Genomic DNA, 19,963 nt, shown 5'->3' with positions numbered 1-19,963 from the left:
CGACAGGAGGGACGTTCTGTGGGACGCTAAGATGATGACCCCTGGCCGAAGGCACGACAGACAGACAGCGTGTGTACGTGGCCCAAAGCCGGGATGGGAAGGCACGCTGCAGGTTCTGCCAAGTAGAATAGAGATCCTGGTGGTCCCTGCAGATTGGCAGAGAGCACAAGCTAGGACTGGATCAACAACCAGCCACCTGCCAAGAGTGTGCGTTCTCCTCTGGTAAGGATGCCTTATCAGGATCAGCAGCTGCAGCGGGGGTCTCACCACCTCTCCAGTAGACCTTCTTCCCTAAGACCTGCCCGCCTCTTCAGTGAGTCAGCGGAGGCACACTAGAATGCACCTGCCTTTTTGGATTATGCCCTGGCAGGAAAAGAACACTCCAGAGACTTCCCCCGGCCCCTCCTACCATAACAGCCCTTGCTCCACAGATCATGGCCATCCTGCCAGTGGTTAAGTCCACTTATTTCAATGACACAGACACTGCGGAGGTAACCAGAGAGAGCCCTGGGCACCCATCCAGACAAATGTCACCTTATCACCCGATCACCACAGGCCTCACTCTGCCCACAGACCAGTGGCATCCTGGGCCCCTGGGAACCTGTAGCAATGCACCTGAGCTCCCCACCCCCGCAGCAAAGAGCCTGGCCTCCTCCTCCTCCCGGCAGGCACCCCTGGGCATGTGGAGGACAGTGCGGGCAGAGGCAGGTCACAGGCCCTCCTCCAGAGCCACAGCCTCCGTTCCAGCAAGGACCCAAGTCTGGGAACTGGGCTTCATCTGAAAGTGGGTGCCCGGCCATGCTTTCACCGTGGTGACGGAGCTGGCTTTCAATGGACCCTGTTAGCACTCATCAAGGAAATGTCCTGAGAGGTTTAGTTGCCACAGGGCCTTGGCGCCAAGCAGGTCTAGAAGGCAAAGCTTCTGTTCCAGAGGAGGCACCTTATGCCCCTAGGAAGCAACCCCTAGTGCCCTCACTAAGAACACGTCTTTCTCGTGAGCTTGGGACCGACTTCTGATGCCATGAAACAGCTGAGGCCCAAGCTGAGGCCCAGGATCCCGCCCAGGCCCCTGGCGGGACGCACCCACTCTGCCCACTGCACGTCCCGTTCAAGAGTCCACACAGCATCTGGTCCCAGCTCTCGACAGGACACTGAAGTCTTATTTCCAGAAATGATGCATCCTCAAATGTTTGTTCCAAAAAATACTTTATTCGTTAAACAATATATCCATCATCTATAACATGATCCAAAAATACAGATATACATCTTTACATTATTTAATAAAAAGATTTACAATATTTCTTTCTTTTATAAAGAGAACATCAATAATAATTCCTTGAAAACACAATGTAACATTCAGGTTAAAGCTGCATCATCTTTTTGGATGAGATGTGGTAAGATGAACACCACAAATACATACTAGCGGGGAGAAAACTTCACAGAACTCTCTCCTGAATGAGAACGCTTTTCTTAGACTTCCCATTTTAAAATTCCTCTCGGCACAGGTAATGAAAACCAACCACACTGTTCACAAAACGCTGAGGAAAGCCTGAAACCCCACGTGTCCCAGCCCTGCACAGGGCACACCCTGGCTGTGACCACACAGGAAGCTGCTCTTTGGACAGTGTTATTGCTCGAAGCAGTCCTCGCCGAGGGCTGCCAGTGACGAGTCAGGAGGCAGGGCTGACATGCGGCTGGCCAGCGTCCCGCGCGCCCCCGCAACTGCCCGGGGGCCACGTCCAGGCATCTGCCGCCTCAGGGCAGACGGGAGGCTGCCTGGCTCAGGTAGCCCTGCCAGCACCAGGATCGCGTCCGCCTGCTCAGGGGCCCAGCCCGCGGCGGGGATGGTCACACAGGCCTCATGTGCCAGCTGTGAGCCCCTTGAGCTCCGCCACAGAGGCGGGAGCCCAGCTTAACACCTGCTCCCACCAGTGCAGCGCATGATCTCCTGCAGGAAAACAAAAGGATGTTTCAACCATTGCTGACAGATATGAGCAGCACTGGAAACGGACGACGCTGCTTCTCTGCACAAGAAGCCTCTTCCCTCACAAGCAGACCCCGAGGAGGACCCTGGGGGCCCGCAGCCTCGCTGGCTCAGGAGTGCTGCGGCAGTGGCCAGCCTGCCCCTGGCGCTAGCCCCCGAGACCAGCAAGCGTCCCGACGGGGGCAAGGGGCGAGCAGTGTGGACTCCCGCCAACCCTGCGGGCGGGGATGCTCCTGACCACACAGCCTCCCCAGCGTCTTCCGCCTGGCAGGCAGCGGCATGGTCAGGAGGCATTAGGCCGGGGCCCAAAAACCTTCTGGGGACTCTCTCTGTTCTGCTCATGTTTTCCATTTTCTCCAAAGCTACATGCATGTTATTTCGGTGATGTTACTGTAACCAGCAAAATAAACGCTGGAAACATTAGCACAGAAACTTTCCCAAAAAGGTCCGCAGATGGCATGTTACACGCTGACAAGCAGGGTGACACCATCCAACTTTAAACGAAAGCTTCTGACAGGGAAGTCAGTCACCTTCCTGAGGAACGGCCGGGGCGGTGGGCACCCCGCTGAGGCTTAGGACCGCCGTCCACCTGCGTCCACAAATCCCCCTCCCATGGAACAGTGATGTGAATGGGTCGAAGATGAAATGAGCTTCTGAAGAATCACCACAAACATACTGTACTTACCTATCTTATCCACAAAAACTGGTAAAGGACTGAAGAAAAAAAAAAAAACCTTTTCCACAATTTACTCCCCATAATCTTTAAACATCCGTGCTAACTAAAACCTAAGTTACTAAACACCAACTCCCCCGGGTTTCCCGCCAAGGCAGAGGCTGCGGGTGCCAGCAGGCCCCTTCCTCAGGAGCGCTGCGTGGCCGGGACGAGCCCGGGGCCGAGGGGCAGCAGCAGCCACGCCCCACGCCCGCCCGCGGGAGCCCCGAGGGCCACGCACTGCACAGACCACCCGCAGTCTTCGCAGAGCAAGTCCTGGCCGCCAGCTCCCTCTGGAGAGGACAGGGTCAGACGCAAGGTGCTCGGATGCGGACCCAGGGCAGGCCCCCGTCGCCTGTAGGACAGTAGGGACCCCGTGGGCGGCAGCCCCACAGGACGCAGTCTCTGCTCTCCGGAGCGCACAGGACGGGCGGCCATCAGGGGAAAGCAGATGGGTCCCTGTCGATGGCCCTCCTCACAGACAGGACGCGGTCCGTCCACACTGGGAAGCTGGGCCTCCAGTCTGTGTTGCCGACTCCGCGCCTGAGGCAGAGCCGCCGTGCCCGCTGCCTTCCAAACACACCTGGACGGCCTCAGGGGAGAGTCCGCCTGCAGAAGCCACGCGAGGGGTCCACGCCTGGACCACCCCCACCGTGACCAGCAAGGCGGGTCCAAGGCCGCGTGCTGATCGCGGAGGAAAGACACGCGGGTTTCCTGGCTTCACACAAAACTGCTCCTGTGGCACGAGAAGCTCACAAATCACATCACATAATTGTCACCACTCAGTCTGAGCGGCTGACCTGCTGTGCAAGTCAACAGGTCTCAGGTCAGCTCCCGGCAGCCTGGGCTCACTTCATGTTCACACAGACCACTATCTTCATGCTACCACAATAACTCATCTTCACAGTACAGAGTCAGAATTCCCGGAGAAACGGACCGCCGGCCCTTCCGCTGGGCTATCTTATCCATACCGGTCATGGCACCGACAAGCCCGTTTGCTAATGGAGTGTCGTTTACTCCGGAAAGAAAACCCCTCATGGAGGGAACAGGCAGTCCGAAGGCGAAGGCAGTGCACAGTGAGGCGGAGCCCCCGCCCGGGCAGGGCTGGCCCTTCTGGGCACGTCTCAGGCTCCACAGGCCCCCGCTCCTGGCAAGGCTCAGAGGTGCCCGCGGCGGCACCAGGGCCTCGGCGAGCCGCCCCAGGAAGCCAGCCGGACGCCGGGGCTCACGGCTCCAGATGCAACTCGACGGCAGTGCACCAGCCACGCACCCCACGGAGTCCCGGGGCCACCGGAGGTGACCGCCATGCTCAGGGCCAGGGGTCTGTACGAAAGTCACAAGAATGGAGTCACTGTGGCAGGTCCCCTAAGACTGCTCATCTGTGCAACAGGGCTCAGGTGGCTTCTCGTCTGTTCAAGGAAACATCCAGAATGACAACTGGCCGTTGAGCTATTAAATATCGTCGGAAACAAGATAGTTTTAAAATGAATGTAAAACATTGCAACATGAATGAGGGAATATATTAACTTGCTCTTCTGGTCCAGTGTCCGCCCCAGCCTTACTTCTTCTTCCTCCTCTCCTGAACACACCGCGGACAGAACCTGCAACGAGAAAAGGCGCCCTCAGGGGCCCCCGAACGCAGGAGGCCAGGCCCCACCTCCTGGTCTCCCGGGACGGGACGGTCTGCGCGACGTCCGTGCTGAGGCTGGGGAGACCCAAGTCAGCGAGCGCAGCGGCGTGCACACACAAGCACTCCTGTCGCCCAAGCTGGTCGGTGCTCCCTGTGCGAGGACAGGGCCCCTGGGACCACACGGGGAGGTGGGGGAGGGGTGGCGAGCACTTGAGGGAGCACGCTGGAGGTGCCGGGCAGCCTGAGCAGGCAGGCGCAGACCCCCGCCCTGCCCCGGGGGTTTCAGCGGCCCCAGGACCCTGGGCACGCAGCTTCCCGAGGCCCCTCCTGAGGAACGGCTGGTGCGCTACGACGTGGCCACCCAACCCCCGGCTCCCAGCGCCTGGTCCAGGGCCTGAGTGCAGCCCGCTGGGCCCTAGGGTGGGGAGCCAGGAACCTCGCTGCACCGAGGGTTGCGGGCTCAGGATGCAGAGCAGGTGGGAAGCAGCCTGCACTCTGCAGCTCCGAAGGGAGGCAGGGAGGCCGGGGGTCAGGCAGCGGGTGAGTGGGCCCCTGCCCCACCTTGCCCCGCCTCGCCCCGCCCTGCATCTGTGCAGCCTGCCGTGCTCCCAGCACGTGGTGGGCACGCCCTCCCCTACACAGAAGGGAACAATCTTCTAGCGGCTACCAGAAAAGTCCCGCAAACAACTCAAACCCACCAAGTCCAAAATCAAACCCAAGTTGCCTTCCCTGCCTCCCAGCCCCATGGCCAGCCCACACGTCCCTTCTTCCCAGGGGGCTCAGCCCAGGACCCCGCCCTAACCCACGCTGAGCCTGCTCCAGGCCACCAGGTTCCACTGGCTCTGCCTGCCAGGGCCCGGCCGGGTGGAGACCACACGTGGCTCCAGGACATGCCTGTGCCCCCTGCCCAGCCGTCCACTGCAGGCAGACGACACGGACGGTCCCTCGGGCTGCTCACATTCCCTGTGTCCACACATGGGGAGCCAGGTGTACGTGGGAACACGGAGGGCAGTGTCCCCAGGCCTTCACTCGGCACAGTCACCAGGACCAGGCTCTCACGCACAGCAAAGCTGCGGGCACACCTGAACACGGCCGGGAGCAGAGAGCCCAGCCGCCCACACTTCCTCCAGGACGGAGGCGCCCAGCCCAAGCCTGCCCCCAGCTTCCATCTGAGCTTCCCGAGGACAGTCCTTCATGCCTTGTCTAGACCCACAGTCACCTCTGCCTCCCTCAAGAGCCAGAGTGGCTGCTGTCAGGGGGAGGCCACCCTTGCACAAGGCAGGGGTCGGGGTGCCGGCTCTTTACAGTCCAAAGTCACACGTAACTTACAGCCAGCCGTCCCCACCCACGGCTCCTCACACCTGGGTTCCGCATCCGTGGGTTCAGCCGACCAGGGAGCCCGAGGTACTGCAGTGTTTACCACTGAGAAACAGCCACGTGTAAGTGGTTCAAACCCGCGTGACTCGAGGTCGCTGTCACGCAGGGGTGATGACAGCCACTACCCTGGGTGAGGCGGGCAGCTGTCCGTCTGCAGCTCAGCCCCGAGCACCAGAACTGCCGCCGCAGGCAGGCCCCCGCCCAGCCCACGAGCAAGGCCGGCGCCATACTGACCATTTTCCTTTGGGCTTCGTGGTCAGGTCCACACAGGCAAAGTGAAACCACTCGATGGGGCACTGCAAGCAGAAGGAGGAGACCATTAGTGCCGCCCGCCTGCCCGCCCGCCCCGCGGCCCACACTCAACGTCCAGAGGAGGCGGTCAGTGCCGCCCACCCACCCAGCCCAGCCCGCCCCGCGGCCCACACTCTCGTCCAGAGGAGGCGGTCAGTGCTGCCCACCCACCCGGCCCAGCCCGCCCCGCAGCCCACACTCTTGTCCAGAGCAGGCGGTCAGTGCCACCCGCCCACCCAGCCCAGCCCGCCCCGCGGCCCACACTCTCATCCAGAGGAGGCGGTCAGTGTCACCCGCCCGCCGCCCAGCCCGCATTCATGTCCAGAGGAGAAGGCGGTCAGTGCCGCCCGCCCGCTGCCCAGCCCAGCCCGCGGCCCATATTCTCGTCCAGGGCAGGCCATCAGTGCTGCCCGCCCGCCGCCCAGCCCGCCCTGCGGCCCACACTCTTGTCCAGAGGAGGCAGTCAGTGCCGCCTGCCCGTCGCCCAGCCCGCCCCGCGGCCCACACTCACGTCCGGGTTGTCGCAGCCAATCATCTCCCCGTAGGACACCTGGTGGCACAGGCAGTATGTGGGCTCGTTCGGGTCCACGGGCATGTCCAGCACGTCGGAGGGGTGCACGGACAGGATGGTGTCGGTGAACTCGGACCTGCGGGGACAACAGGCAGGGGAGTTGGGGTCAAGCTGCCCCCGATGACGCCAGGCAAGGATGCAGCACAAAGGCGCAGGCCGACGCGGGGCAGGCGGTCACCACGTGTCCAGACAGTCCCCAACCCGAGCGGACCTGCCCCAGTCCCTCCCCGACCCAGAGCAGACGGCATCACCAGCAGTGGGCGCCCGGCGACACCCGAGAGCACCCCCGAGCCCGCCCAGACGCCCAGTGTCTGAGCAGCCCGCCCCGCAGCTCCGCCCTCCGCCCGACTCCACCGGCACCTTCAGCCCAGAACCGCAGGCGTCCCTGGCCCCCAGCCTCCCCCGGGCTCCGACTCTCAGGAACCAAACACCACAGCCGCCCTCTGTGCGCCGGGCCACTTCACCTGCCTGCCCCGGGAAGCAGCCCAGTCAGCCCAGGGCTACCCGCACCACGCCCAGGCCCCCACAGCACCCAGACCACCCCCGAGACCACTGCCCAAGGCGCCACAGCCGCAGGGAGGGAGTGGCTCGGGGGGAATCAACTCGTGTGGGTTTCAGTCTTTTAAAAAAAATCCCATGAGCTCAGGTGAGTGAAAACAGTACCTTCCCACCAGTACAGAAGGAAAACCCTGCCTCCCGTACCCCCCAGGTAAAAACTACAGGCATGTTCAAATATTCATCTGCTAAAGGAACAGCGCGTCACACAAGGAACGCAGCAAAGGGAAAAGAGGCAGCGGCCAACCGAGCTACATGAACACACCGACAGGATGAACGGAAGGGATCCGGGTCCCCGAGGGACTGACTGCTCGCCCCTTCCTCAGGCAGCTGCCGAGACGCACCCCACACCCAGGTCTGCTGCACCCCGGTCCCCCGACACGGTGGCCTGCACCCGCGGGGCCGCTCCGAGGCCCTCCTCCATGAGGACTCTGTCTCCGTCTCTGAGGAAGGCCTTCCTTCTTGTAAACGTCACGGAGACGTAACTCTGACCCAGCGCTTTCAAACTGCCTCGAGCACGGCCTCGGGCAGGCCTGCCGGCCAGGGGGCTCTCTCCCCGCCCGCGGGGTCACGTGCTCGGTCAGGCGGCCGCGGGGAGGACACGGTTCAGGCAGGCCGCCCGCCCAGCCTCCTCACTGACGGCCCCAGCTCACCAGCTATGATACAGACAGTGGCCGAGGGAATGCTGCAGCCCCTCAGAGGGGGCTGGGACCGCAGGGGTCACCCGGGCTCTGTGCGGTCAGGCACATGCGCCCCAGGGAGGCATCCCTGCACTTGGAAGCCGGGGCCTCGTCCCTCCAAGGGGACTTGTGGACGAAGGGACACGAGAGGATGCCTGCCCAACCCCAGGTCCTGAGCAGGAAGGAGCAGGAAGCCCTGCCGCCACGGGAGAAAGCAAGCCCGTACACCGCTGCATCATGGGTACAGATACAGGAGGGCTGTGGAGGGCCAGGGCCGCTGCCCACGGGACCGCTCCAACACCGTGGGACCCACACACAGCCATACCCATGGTCCATCTACCTAACCCCGCCACACAGAGGCTGCAGGGCCCAGCCCCTGGACTTCAACCAGCCAGCCTCTCCCAGGCCCCTGCGACCAACCAGGGGAGCAGCAGCAGGGGAGCCTCGCCCGCAGGCGGCAGACGGGCGCTCTGGCTTCCCCGCCTCACCACCTTCGCACCAGCCCCACGCAGCTCCGGCCACCTGCACCACCAAGGGCGAGCGCTCTGGGAAGAGCAGGTGCTGCCCTCTCCACGACCTCCGTGCGCCCGCAAGGTCAGAGAAGGAGAAAACCGTGTGACCTAACGGAGCAAGAAAGCAGGAGTGGTCACCAGGAGGGCTTTTCTGCTGGGTCAGTGGTAAAGAAGCCGCCTGCCAATGCAGCAGACACAGGTTTGATCCCTGATCAGCACATTCTTGCCTGGGAAATCCCATGGACAGAAGAGCCTGGCGGGCAGAGTCCATGGGATTGCAGAGAGTCAGACACGACTTAGGGACTAAACCACCACCACCAACCAGGAGGAGCGTGTGCACAGACCAGCAGAAGCACAGAAGACCAGGTGTTTAGATGAATAAAGAAGAGCTTTAAATACATGTCATGAAGGAAGCGTAACTAAGACATTCATGCATGGAGACTTTTCAAAACAAAACTAAAATCTGTAAAAAAAGAAGTCAAACAGATGTTCCATAACAAAAATCACAATATATGAAATTAACCGCTGATCCTCGAACAACATGGGTTTCAACTCTGTGATTTCACCTACACGTACAATTTTTTCAGTAAATACTGCTACACTATTATGTGACCCTTGGATGTGGACCCTTGGATTCACAGGGCTATCAGGTCAGAACACCTGCACAGGTGAGGCAGGAGCCACGGCACACCTGCACAGGTGAGGGGGACGAGCCTCAGCACACCTGACAGGTGAGGGGGGTGGGGCCTCGGCACACCTGACAGGTGAGGAAGGAGCCACAGCACACGTGCACAGGTGGGGGGAGGGACCACTGCACAGGTGAGGGGGAGGGGCCTCGGCACACCTGACAGGTGAGGGGGAAGGGGCCTCGGCACACCTGCACAGGTGAGGGGGGTGGGGCCTCGGCACACCTGACAGGTGAGGGGGGACGAGCCTCAGCACACCTGACAGGTGAGGGGGGGTGGGGCCTCGGCACACCTGACAGGTGAGGAAGGAGCCACGGCACACCTGCACAGGTGAGGGGGACGAGCCTCAGCACACCTGACAGGTGAGGGGGGGTGGGGCCTCGGCACACCTGACAGGTGAGGAAGGAGCCACAGCACACGTGCACAGGTGGGGGGAGGGACCACTGCACAGGTGAGGGGGAGGGGCCTCGGCACACCTGACAGGTGAGGGGGAAGGGGCCTCGGCACACCTGCACAGGTGAGGGGGGTGGGGCCTCGGCACACCTGACAGGTGAGGGGGGGACGAGCCTCAGCACACCTGACAGGTGACGGGGGTGGGGCCTCGGCACACCTGACAGGTGAGGAAGGAGCCACAGCACACGTGCACAGGTGGGGGGAGGGACCACTGCACAGGTGGGGGGAGGGGCCTCGGCACACCTGACAGGTGAGGGGGAGGGGCCTCGGCACACCTGACAGGTGAGCACGTCTGCAGCCTCAGCAGTGACTGGTGTTGCCCTCCTGAGCAAACACCAATGTTGTTCTCTGGGGAAAAAGATAAAAAGCACCTCTCACCCTCCTTTATGCTTCTTCTTCTTTGGGGTGTCGTCTTCTGAGGTCCTCCTGCCGCGACCCCTGGAGCCCCTCTTTTCTTTCTGACCTCGACCTTCTGAAACAAGACAGACCCCAACTTTGTTCACAGAATTCCTGAGGCAGGACAAGGTTTACCCAAATATGGTATTTACCGTAATATTCCTAATACACTTACTGGACAAAATTTTTCAAAACTCCATGGTTAGCAAGAAAATGAAGAAAAATTAATAGACTTGCTTTTTAGCCCCCGTCCTCCAGAGCTCTCGAAGTCGCTGCCCTCCAGCTTGTCCTTTAGGTCCGCCTCAAAGCGAGCCAGGTCTGCATCCAGCCTCCGGATGTGCTTGTCCACCTGCACGGAAGGACGCTCACACAATCCGTGTGGTTCTCGGGGCAAAACGCCCTGGGAATCACAGATGCTCCCAGTGTCAGCCAGAAAGTGCTGTCTGGCCCTTAACTGAGTCCTGAATTAGCAAAGCTCTGCTAGAACAAGGCCCACTATTTCCTACTTCATGCAAAGGTCTTTTTTCCCCACATATGAGCGATCAACAGAATAAAGCCGACTGGGGAGAAAACCGTGAAGGGACGAGAAGCAGCTCTGAGACATGGAGTCAGGGCTGAGGACAGTAGATACCGAACTGTAACGTAAAACGTGAAGAGCGCACAGGTCCTTAAGAAGAGAGTGACTTAACTTTTAGGTTCCGGATGAAGCTGGAAGGAAGGAGAAAGAGGTGGCAACATCACCCGTGACCACACAGGACAACACGGGAGGGCACGCTCCTGCTGAGCAGCTGCAGGGACATCACGAGAAAAGCGCCTGCCGGCAGTGACAACCTCCCAACGGCCCCTGTGGCAGCGTCCCAAGCGGGAGCCACACAGCCCCGTCTGGGAGTGAACCAGAGCCCTCAGCTTCATTACACATCAGAGAGAAAACAGGACTGTCTTAAGGATGCTGATCACACCTAGCTCTCGGGAAGACGGGCTGCTTACTCAAAGGACTTAGTGCTTTAGATCAAAATCCCAAACATAAGCATGAAACTCTGCTTCAAGATGCTTCTTTCTCAAACACAACCAAATGCAGGCTCTAAGAAACCACTATTGTCTTCCTGGGGGAGGTGAGGATGGGGCACCTCACGACACAACCCCACGTGCGCCACTTCGTGAGCCTCAAGTGAGGCTGACCTGAGAGGGAGGTGGACAGAACAGGCTCACCTAAAGCTGATAAAAACAAGCATCAGAATATACATATATATACATGTAACAGAACAAGCTGAAAGGGCACAGAACACTAGACCACACTAACACTCCCAGGAGGAGGAGCCCTCCACTGCGCACCTTTCCTAGCCGCATCGCTCTGTCCCAGCCTGACCTCTGCCTGACCTGCCGTTTCTGAGCAGCTTTCCCTGCGCATGGGGGGAGCAGCCCCCCAACTCACCATCTCGTAGGTCTGCATGGCCAGCTGCACCTTGTCGTCACTGTACTCCTTGCACTTGTTGTAGGCGCTCTGGATCTTCTGCAGGTGCTCCACGCGCTGGTCTGAGGAAAGCGTCTTCACGGTGGAGATGTACTCCGCGGCCAGGATGTCAATCTCAGCTTTCTTATCTGAGAGAGAAATGGCTGAAGAGCTACTTCCCGTGTGTGATCCAGGACAAGCTCACCAGACCGGCAACCAATAAAGCCTGACGGTGCCAAGTTCCAGCAAAGAAGTGGTTGGCTCAAACTGGACACCCATGGTGGCAGGGGCAACAGCCTTCCCAGACACTGTGGATCAGGGCCACAAGCAGACACCCCAACCAGGGCAGTGTGCCCAGCACAACCCAGTGTATGATGCTGCCCAGCAAGGGCTCACTGTGCCTCCCTGGGCTCTCAAGAGTCCCTGTTTGAATAAATGATGTGCTCACCTCACCTATGACCGGCATGCTACTCTTAGGGACATACCCTAAAGATTCAGAGGCCAGGATACACAGGGGAAAACATTCATAACTACAGATAACAGGAAACAACTCAAATGTCCAATCTAGGATAAAATAGATAAATAAGCTGCGGTCCATTCACAGAACAGAATGCTACCCAGCAGTAAAAAGACAGAACACTGGTCAATCCCACTGGCCAAGAAAAGCACGGTGCAAAGGAGAACACACACGTGTGACGGTTCCATCGTCGTTATGGGCGGGAACAGAGGCAGCTGCCAGCGCTTCACTTCAGAAAGACGAAAAGACTGTCCTTGCAGGTGATCACACAGGGTGCAGTCCTCGAGGGAAGGGTGCCTGCTCAGGAGTCTCACAGGCCCTGGGCACCAGGGACTGTACTTCTCCATCTGGGAAAAGGGTCTCTAGGTGCTATTTGCTAAGCAATGCATAAATGTTTAAACCACTTCAGTATTCTTGCCGTGAGAACCCCATGAACAGTATGAAAAGGCAAAAAGATAAGACACTGAAAGATGAACTCCCCAGGTTGGTAGGTGCCCAATATGCTACTGGAGATCAGTGGAGAAATAACTCTAGAAAGAATGAAGAGACGGAGCCAAAGCAAAAATAACACCCAGTTGTGGATGTGACTGGTGATGGAAGCAAGGTCCAATGCTGTAAAGAGCAATATTGCATAGCAACCTGGAATGTTAGGTCCATGAATCAAGGCAAATTGGAAGTGGTCAAACAGGAGATGGCAAGAGTGAACATCAACATTCTAGCAATCAGTGAACTAAGATGGACTGGAATGGGTGAATTTAACTCAGATGACCATTATATCTAGTACTGTGGACAAGAAGCCCTTAGAAGAAATGGAGTAGCCATCATAGTCAACGAAAGAGTCCAAAATGCAGTACTTGGATGCAATCTCAAAAACGACAGAATGACCTCTGTTCGTCTCCAAGGCAAACCATTCAATATCACAGTAATCCCAGCCTGTGCCCCAACCACTAACGCTGAAGAAGCTGGAGCTGAATGATTCTATGAAGACCTACAAGACCTCCTAGAACTAACACCCAAAAAAGATGTCCTTTTCATTATAGGGGACTGGAATGCAAAAGTAGGAGGTCAAGAATCACCTGGAGTAACAGGCAAATTTGGCCTTGGAGTACAGAATGAAGCAGGGCAAAGGCTCATAGAGTTTTGCCAAGAGAACACACTGCACTGGTCATAGCAAACATTCTCTTCCAACAACACAAGAGAAGACTACACGTGAACATCACCAGATGGTCAACAGCGAAATCAGACTGATTATATTCTTTGCGGCCAAAGATGGAGAAGCTCTATACAGTCAGCAAAAACAAGACCGGGAGCTGACTGTGGCACAGATCATGAACTCCTTATTGCCAAATTCAGACTTAAAGAAAATAGGGAAAACCACTAGACCATTCAGGTATGACCTAAATCAAATCCCTTACAATTATACAGTGGAAGTGAGAAATAGATTCAAGGGATCAGATCTGATAGAGTGCCTGATGAACTATGGACGGAGGTTCATGACAGTGTAAAAGAGACAGGGATCAAGACCATCCACAGGAAAAATAATGCAAAAAAGCATAATGGCTGTCTGAGGAGGCCTTACAAATAGCTGTGAAAAGAAGAGAAGTGAAAAACAAAGGAGAAAAGGAAAGATATACCCACTTGAATGCAGAGTTCCAAAGAATAGCAAGGAGAGATAAGAAAGCCTTCCTCAGCGATCAATGCAAAGAAATAGAGGAAAACAACAGAATGGGAAAGACTAGAGATCTCGTCAAGAAAATGAGAAATACCAAGGGAACATTTCATGCAAAGATGGGCTCAATAAAGGACAGAAATGGTATGGACCTAACAGAAGCAGAAGATATTAAGAACAAGTGGCAAAAATACACAGAAAAACTGTACAAAAAAGATCTTCAAGACCCAGATAATCACGATGGTGTGATCACTCACCTAGAGCCAGACATCCTGGAATGTGAAGTCAAGTGGGCCTTAGAAAGCATCACTACAAACAAAGCTAGTGGAGATGATGGAATTCCATTGAGCTATTTCAAATCCTAAAAGATGATGCTGTGAAAGTGCTGTACTCAGTACACCAGCAAATTTGGAAAACTCAGCAGTGGCCATGGGACTGGAAAAGGTCAGTTTTCATTCCAATCCCAAAAAAGGCAATGCCAAAGAATGCTCAAACTACCGCACAATTGCACTCATCTCACATGCCAGTAAAGTAATGCTCAAAATTCTCCAAGCCAGGCTTCAGCAATACGTGAACCATGAACTTCCAGATGTTCAAGGTGGGTTTAAAGAAGGCAGAGGAACAAGAGATCAACTTGCCAACATCCGCCAGATCATTGAAAAAGCAAGAGAGTTCCAGAAAAACACCTATTTCTGCTTTACTGACTATGTCAAAGCCTTTGACTGTGTGGATCACAACAAACTGTGGAAAAATTCTAAAAGAGATGGGAATACCAGATCACCTGACCTGCCTCTTGAGAAACCTGTATGCAGGTCAGGAAGCAACAGTTAGAACTGGACATGGAACAACAGACTAGTTCCAAATAGGAAAATGAGTACGTCAAGGCTGTATATTGTCACCCTGCTTGTTTAACTTATATGCAGAGTACATCATGAGAAACGCTGGGCTGGATGAAACACAAGGTGGATCAAGACTGCCAGGAGAAATATCAATAACCTCTTATATGCAGATGAAACCACCCTTATGGCAGAAAGTGAAGAAGAACTAAAGAGCCTCTTGATAAAAGTGAAAGAGGAGAGTGAAAATGTTGGTTTAAAGCTCAACATTCAGAAAACTAAGATCATGGCATCTGGTCCCATCACTTCATGGCGAATAGATGGGGAAACAGTGGAATAAGTGGCAGACTTTATTTTTGGGGGCTCCAAAATCACTGTGGATGGTGACTGCAGCCATGAAATTAAAAGACACTTACTCCTTGGAAGGAAAGTTATGACTAATCTAGACAGCATATTAAAAAGCAGAGACATTACTTTGCCAACAAATGTCCGTTTAGTCAAGGCTATGGTTTTTCCAGTAGTCATGTACGGATGTGAGAGTTGGAGTATAAAGAAAGCTGAGCGCCGAAGAATTGATGCTTTTGAACTGTGGTACTGGAGAAGGCTCTTTAGAGTCTCTTGGGCTGCAAGGAGATCCAACCAGTCCATCCTAAAGGAGACCAATCCTGGGTGTTCACTGGAAGGACTGATGTTGAAGCTGAAACTCCAATACTGTGGCCACCTGATGCAAAGAGCTGATTCACCTGAAAAGACCCTGATGCTGGGAAAGATTGAGGGCAGGAGGAGAAGGGGACGACAGAGGATGAGATGGTTGGATGGCATCACCGACTCAATGGGCATGAGTTTGGGAGGACTCCAAGAGTTGGTGATGGACAGGGAGGCCTGGCATGTTGCAGTTCATGGGGTCGCAAAGAGTCGGACACGACTGAGTGACTGAACTGAACTGAATGCTTATTTATGAACATATGTGCTGTATCTCACAATAAAAGAAGTCTCTGCATTCATTAGTCAGAAAGCTGTACCTCAGTCAAAAAGCACAGCTATTTCAATCTCACAAAATGTATGCCCAACACGATGTGTGAAAAAAGTGTCCACACCCAAGCACATCATCGTCAAATGTAAAACTTCACAGATAAACAGAAAAGCTTAAAAGCTTCTAAATAGGAAAGTGGAAATAACGATCACATTTTCAAAGGATCAGGAATCCAAATGACCCTGATCTTCTCAGTAGCAATGCAGAAGCTGGGAGACAATGCAGCAACACTTGTCACATTCTGGGGGAAATGCCTGTCAATCTGGAATTCTATACCCAGCCAACTATTCACTGCTGCATTTTCAGACATGCAACATTGTAACAAATTTACCCTCCTCTCTTTACTTTTCCCAGAAGCTCCCAGAGAAAAGGCTCCCCTGAAACAAAGGGGCAAATCAAGATGTGGCATGCTTAACAAGCTAGCAAACAGGGCTCCACAGGAAGAGCAGCAAAGGGAGAGGAAGGCCTGGGGCAAGGTGTGCGCAGCAGACCAGCAGCTGAGCTCCAGGGGTCTCCCTGGAGAGCACAGAGAGGACGGGCCGTAACCTGGCGCAGCGCACAAGGAAAACAAGGGAAACAACACCAACCAGAAAAGCAGTGAAGAACTCCAAGGAAAAGGCAGTCCAAACAGGGCGCGTGAGCATAGCTCGTGGTCAACTACCAACACAGCGGCCCTGACAGACGCGGCATCAGTACAGTGTGAATTCTAGTCCACCGCACCCAGGAGATGGCGGGAAGGAGCCGTGTGCACATGAGCTGGCTGGGCACAACCAGAGATGTGAACCTTCACTTTCTGTAATAACTGAACAGCTAAAGTCTAAAACCAAAAGGAAATAAAGTAAGAAATGCAGCAAAAATGAGCTGCTTAGAAATAAGGAGTTAAATACCAAAAGATCCAAAAGCACTGTGTAAACTGTATACACAGAGTCTGAAAAGAGAAAATCTTTTAAAGGAAAGAGAAGGTAACAAACACTTTAATTGCAAGGAGGGGATGAGGGTTATAAAGATGAAACGCAGGAGCACCAGAGACTGAGGTTGACTGCACAGACCCGGCACTCTCTCTGAGACACCACCCCACGCCTGCAGCCCCTCTGCCCCAGGTCCTGGGAAGCTCAACACCACTCCCAGGGTCCTGCCTTGGGGAGCGGCTCTCCCCATCCTGGCTGCACTGAAAGGCCAGCACCCACCTTCCGTCCTCTGGTCCAGCTCTCGCATCAGCTGGAAGTTCCTCTGAAGCTCACAGGGAAGGTTCTCGATACCTGAAACACAGAAACGTGCTTCTCAACAGCAGGACAAAAACTCACCTTCCAAGCTTCACACCTCAGGGCTACAAGAGATAAGCCCACTCCAGCTTCCATTTGTTAGGGTTCGGAAACAAGAAGAACTGGGGTATCTTTTTCCAGGGACGTGCTCCAAACACTGAACAAACACACCCTGGTACGGGCTGATGTGCTTGAGCACTTGTCAGAAACTCAAGAAATTAGAGTCAAACAGAGGGCGTCCATGCGACCCTCCCACCCCAGACCCCAGGCCACTCCTCCCTTGCAGACACCCCGTCACAGCGAACAAGCCCAAACCCCAGGGTCCTTCTCCAACTTTACTCTGAACTTGTAAAGTTCAGGGGCATCGGGAAGTGCCAGCCGGGGCTGTGTGGGGGAACGTGATGCAGAGATGCTGCTACCCAACACAGGGGCACTGGCACGCAGGGCTACTGAGCACCTGAAATGGGGCCAGTACCACAGACGGACTGAGTTTCCCACTTTACGAGAGTTTATTTAAAATCAAACAGACCAGGCGGGACAGCACAGTGAGGACCCTGCACAACACTGCTCTGCTGTCCCCAGTGCCAGGCTCCTGGTCCGGGCCGAGCCCGCCCCCTGCCTACAGCCAGGACGGACCCCTCTCAGACAAAGTTGCTGCTTAAGCCCCAGGGCTCCCCGGCTCAGCAGAGAGCGAGCAGACCCCTCACAGTCTCTCTGTGGGATCCCCCCCGGGGTTCCTACAGCAGCACTGCCCCTGCACTCTCAGACGTGCGAGGCTCCTTCATGACCTTTAAACTCCCGTGAACGTTTAAAAACTCCATCTGCCCCACCTGATAGCGTGTCCAGGAAAATTCCTGGTGCACAGCAGGTGCTTAGGGAGTTAGCAGGGGCTTCCGTCCATCCCCGAGCCTTCACACGGGTGCTCCGCAAAGGCCAGGAATCATGTTCCTCGGACTCTCCTCGTGGGGCCCACCAGGAAGGCACCAGGAAAGAATAGGGCAAGCCACAGTGCCCACCTCAGGCACCTGGGTGCTCTCCCACCCAGGACCTGTGCTCAAGCTGGGCCAGGACTGGGTGATTCCCTGTGGATCCCCACAGTCTTCCCCAGAGCAGAGGTTCAATCCCTACTCTCAACAACCTCATGTGGGGGTCTGGGGGCTGTGAATATCCCCAGTACAGCACAATGCTCTAGAGCCATGGGGCCCAACCCCCACCAGCCCCACCCTCCCCAGGACTCCAACGCGGGATTGCGGCTCCCCAGCAAGCAACCTTAACAAGCTATGTGGCTTCTGCCGGCAACACCTGTTCTGTGAAATGTGGAGGAAAAAAGCCACCCGCTCAGGAGTCATCCAGAGAGGACAACATGTGCATCGTCGGGACATCGGCCCACGACGATGACCCCTACCCTGAACACCCTAACCCAGGCCAGTAAGTAGCGCCCCCAGCCCGTGGGCCCGGACCGGTACCCTAAGTGACCCTCTGCGCCTGCATGCCTTGCAGATGCACGAACTGAGGCCTGGAAGTGAGGCACAAGCTCGGTCACAGCACAAGCAGGCACAGAACCCAGAACCCCGAGGCCCTGGGCCCCCCAAGCCCGACCAAGAGTCCCAGGCGATTGGGACTCAACCATCTTGGTGGGCCAGACCCGCTCCCAGGGCGGGAAGGGTGGGGCGGGGCTTGGAGGGGCGGGGCCTGGCCAGAGGGGGCGGGCCCGACAGGGACGGAGCCCAGCCGATAAGAGGCGGGGCCCCGCCCAGGAGGCCCGGTTCAAGGGCGGGGAGGGCGGGCCCTGCAGCTAAGGTGGGCGTGGTCGCCTGGAGGGCGGGGCCGGGACGCACTGGCCCCGCCCCGCGGCACGGGCCCCGCCCCGCCGTGACGCACCTGGAATTGGCGCGGCCGTGCCGGCGGGGCCCCGCGCCGCCCGCCCCGCGCCCCTCCCTCGCCGCCCCGCCCGCCCCGCGCGCTCCCGCCACCCCCGCCGCCGCCAGGCCGCCCCGCCGCCCCCGCGTGCCCCGTGGCCCGCGCGCGGAGCTCGGCGCTCGGGGAAGCGCGGCGGGGGCGGCGGGGCGCGGGCGGCGGGCCGGGGCGGCGCGCGGGGCGCTTACTGTCCAGGTAGTGCTCCAAGTACATGGCGGTCGCCATCTTCGTCCGCGGCCGCGCTCCGGGTCTGCGCGGGCGGCGGCGCCGCGAGGGCCGGGGGCGGGGCCGGCTAGTCACTATTAATGAGCTCCGCGCGCTGATTGGGCGCCGGCCGGGCGGGGCCCCCGCCTCGGCTTCCGGCCGGGCCGCGCGCCGCCTCGCGCGGGGCCTGGGAGGGCTAGGCGGCCCGGGCGGGCGGGATGGGGTTTCGACCGGGGGACCCGAGAGCGGGCCCAGCGCCTGGAGGGGCGACTTCCGGGGCCCGCTGGCTCGGAGTCTGCGACTCCCGGAGCCGCCGGGCGGGGGCCGGCGTTCAGTCGCCGAAGAGGCGGGCTTGAAGGCGTGCCGCCTCTTGAGAGCCTTGCTCTAAACCCAAGGCGGACATGTAAAAGGGGAAATGCGTTCACTGTTTTGCCAGCTTTACCTGCATTATACAAACTGAGGTTGTACGGAGATGTACAGCTTCCCCACTCCCGGAGGCGCGGGCCTGCGATCGTCTTGCTCACCCTTCGATCCAAGTGATACCAGTGTCTGTGCAACCATCCCCGCTCCATTTAATGCTTGGTGTGAAAATTCACACGCACGTTCCCGTGCACTGTTGCACACCACACCTATTTTATTGTTTCGAGTAGATACGTGTTCTTATTAATAGAGTTTATTTTTACAGCAGTTTTTGGCTCTGAGAAAAAAATGACAAAATACAAGAGTTCTTATACACCCCTTCCATGCATACACACAGTTTTCCTTATGAACCTTTTCCATGACTGGGGCACATATATTACAATTGATGAAACAGTATTGGTACATTATTATTAAGGCTTCCCTGCTGGCTCTGGTAAAGAACCCGCCTGCCAATGCAGAAGACTCCGCTTCGATCCCTGGGTCAAGAAGATCCCCTGGAGAAGGAAATGGGAATCCACTCCAGTATTCTTGCCATGGGATGTCCCATGGACAGAGGAGCCTGGCGGGCTACACTCCATAGGGTCACAAAGGATTCGGACGCAACTTAGCTACTAAACAACAACAACAAGAAGTCTATGGTTTACATTAGGATTCATTCTGTGTTGTACATTTATGTTACAGTATCAAATGTAATAGTTGCTCTGCCCTAAAAATCAGCTGCTTCTCCCTTCTCCCAACTGGGGAACCCCTGGCAAACGCTAATCCTTTCACTGTCTCTAGTTCTGCCTTTCTCAGAATGTCATATGGT

The 19,963-nt window shown here is 56.7% G+C and overlaps 1 protein-coding gene across 2 annotated transcripts; it reads right to left on the bottom strand.

The window, feature by feature from the left end:
• Positions 1 to 2,704: 2,704 nt before the first annotated feature.
• Positions 2,705 to 18,811, bottom strand: ING5 (inhibitor of growth family member 5). 2 transcript variants are annotated; one of them, XM_061122693.1, is made up of 8 exons: positions 18,720 to 18,811; positions 16,540 to 16,611; positions 11,280 to 11,461; positions 10,085 to 10,196; positions 9,830 to 9,923; positions 6,506 to 6,641; positions 5,938 to 5,999; positions 2,705 to 4,297 (listed from the first exon to the last, which is right to left on the bottom strand). In XM_061122693.1, exons 1-8 carry the CDS (start codon positions 18,754 to 18,756, stop codon positions 4,255 to 4,257), a joined length of 738 nt encoding a protein of 245 aa, XP_060978676.1. In that variant the 5' UTR covers positions 18,757 to 18,811; the 3' UTR covers positions 2,705 to 4,254. The 2 variants fall into 2 exon arrangements, with proteins under 2 accessions (XP_060978676.1, XP_060978677.1); XM_061122694.1 differs by having other exon boundaries at positions 11,280 to 11,446.
• Between the last annotated feature and the right edge of the window lie 1,152 nt (positions 18,812 to 19,963).

This window comes from Dama dama, chromosome 20, assembly GCF_033118175.1.
Source record: "Dama dama isolate Ldn47 chromosome 20, ASM3311817v1, whole genome shotgun sequence".
Classification (NCBI taxonomy): Eukaryota; Metazoa; Chordata; class Mammalia; order Artiodactyla; family Cervidae; genus Dama; species Dama dama.
Note: the sequence above shows the minus strand (reverse complement) of the source record. Positions and strands in the feature narration are given on the sequence as shown.

Bases quoted from the DNA above. Each gene is read 5' to 3' on its own strand.
- ING5 (XM_061122693.1), bottom strand. From the start codon at position 18,756: ATGGCGACCGCCATGTACTTGGAGCACTACCTGGACA. The intron at 6,642-9,829 runs GTGAGAGGTGCT...TTGTCCCCGCAG, and splicing joins AAGAAGAAGCATAAAGGAGG to GTCCGAGTTCACCGACACCA. The intron at 4,298-5,937 runs GTCAGTATGGCG...TTCTCGTTGCAG, and splicing joins ACGAAGCCCAAAGGAAAATG to GTTCTGTCCGCGGTGTGTTC.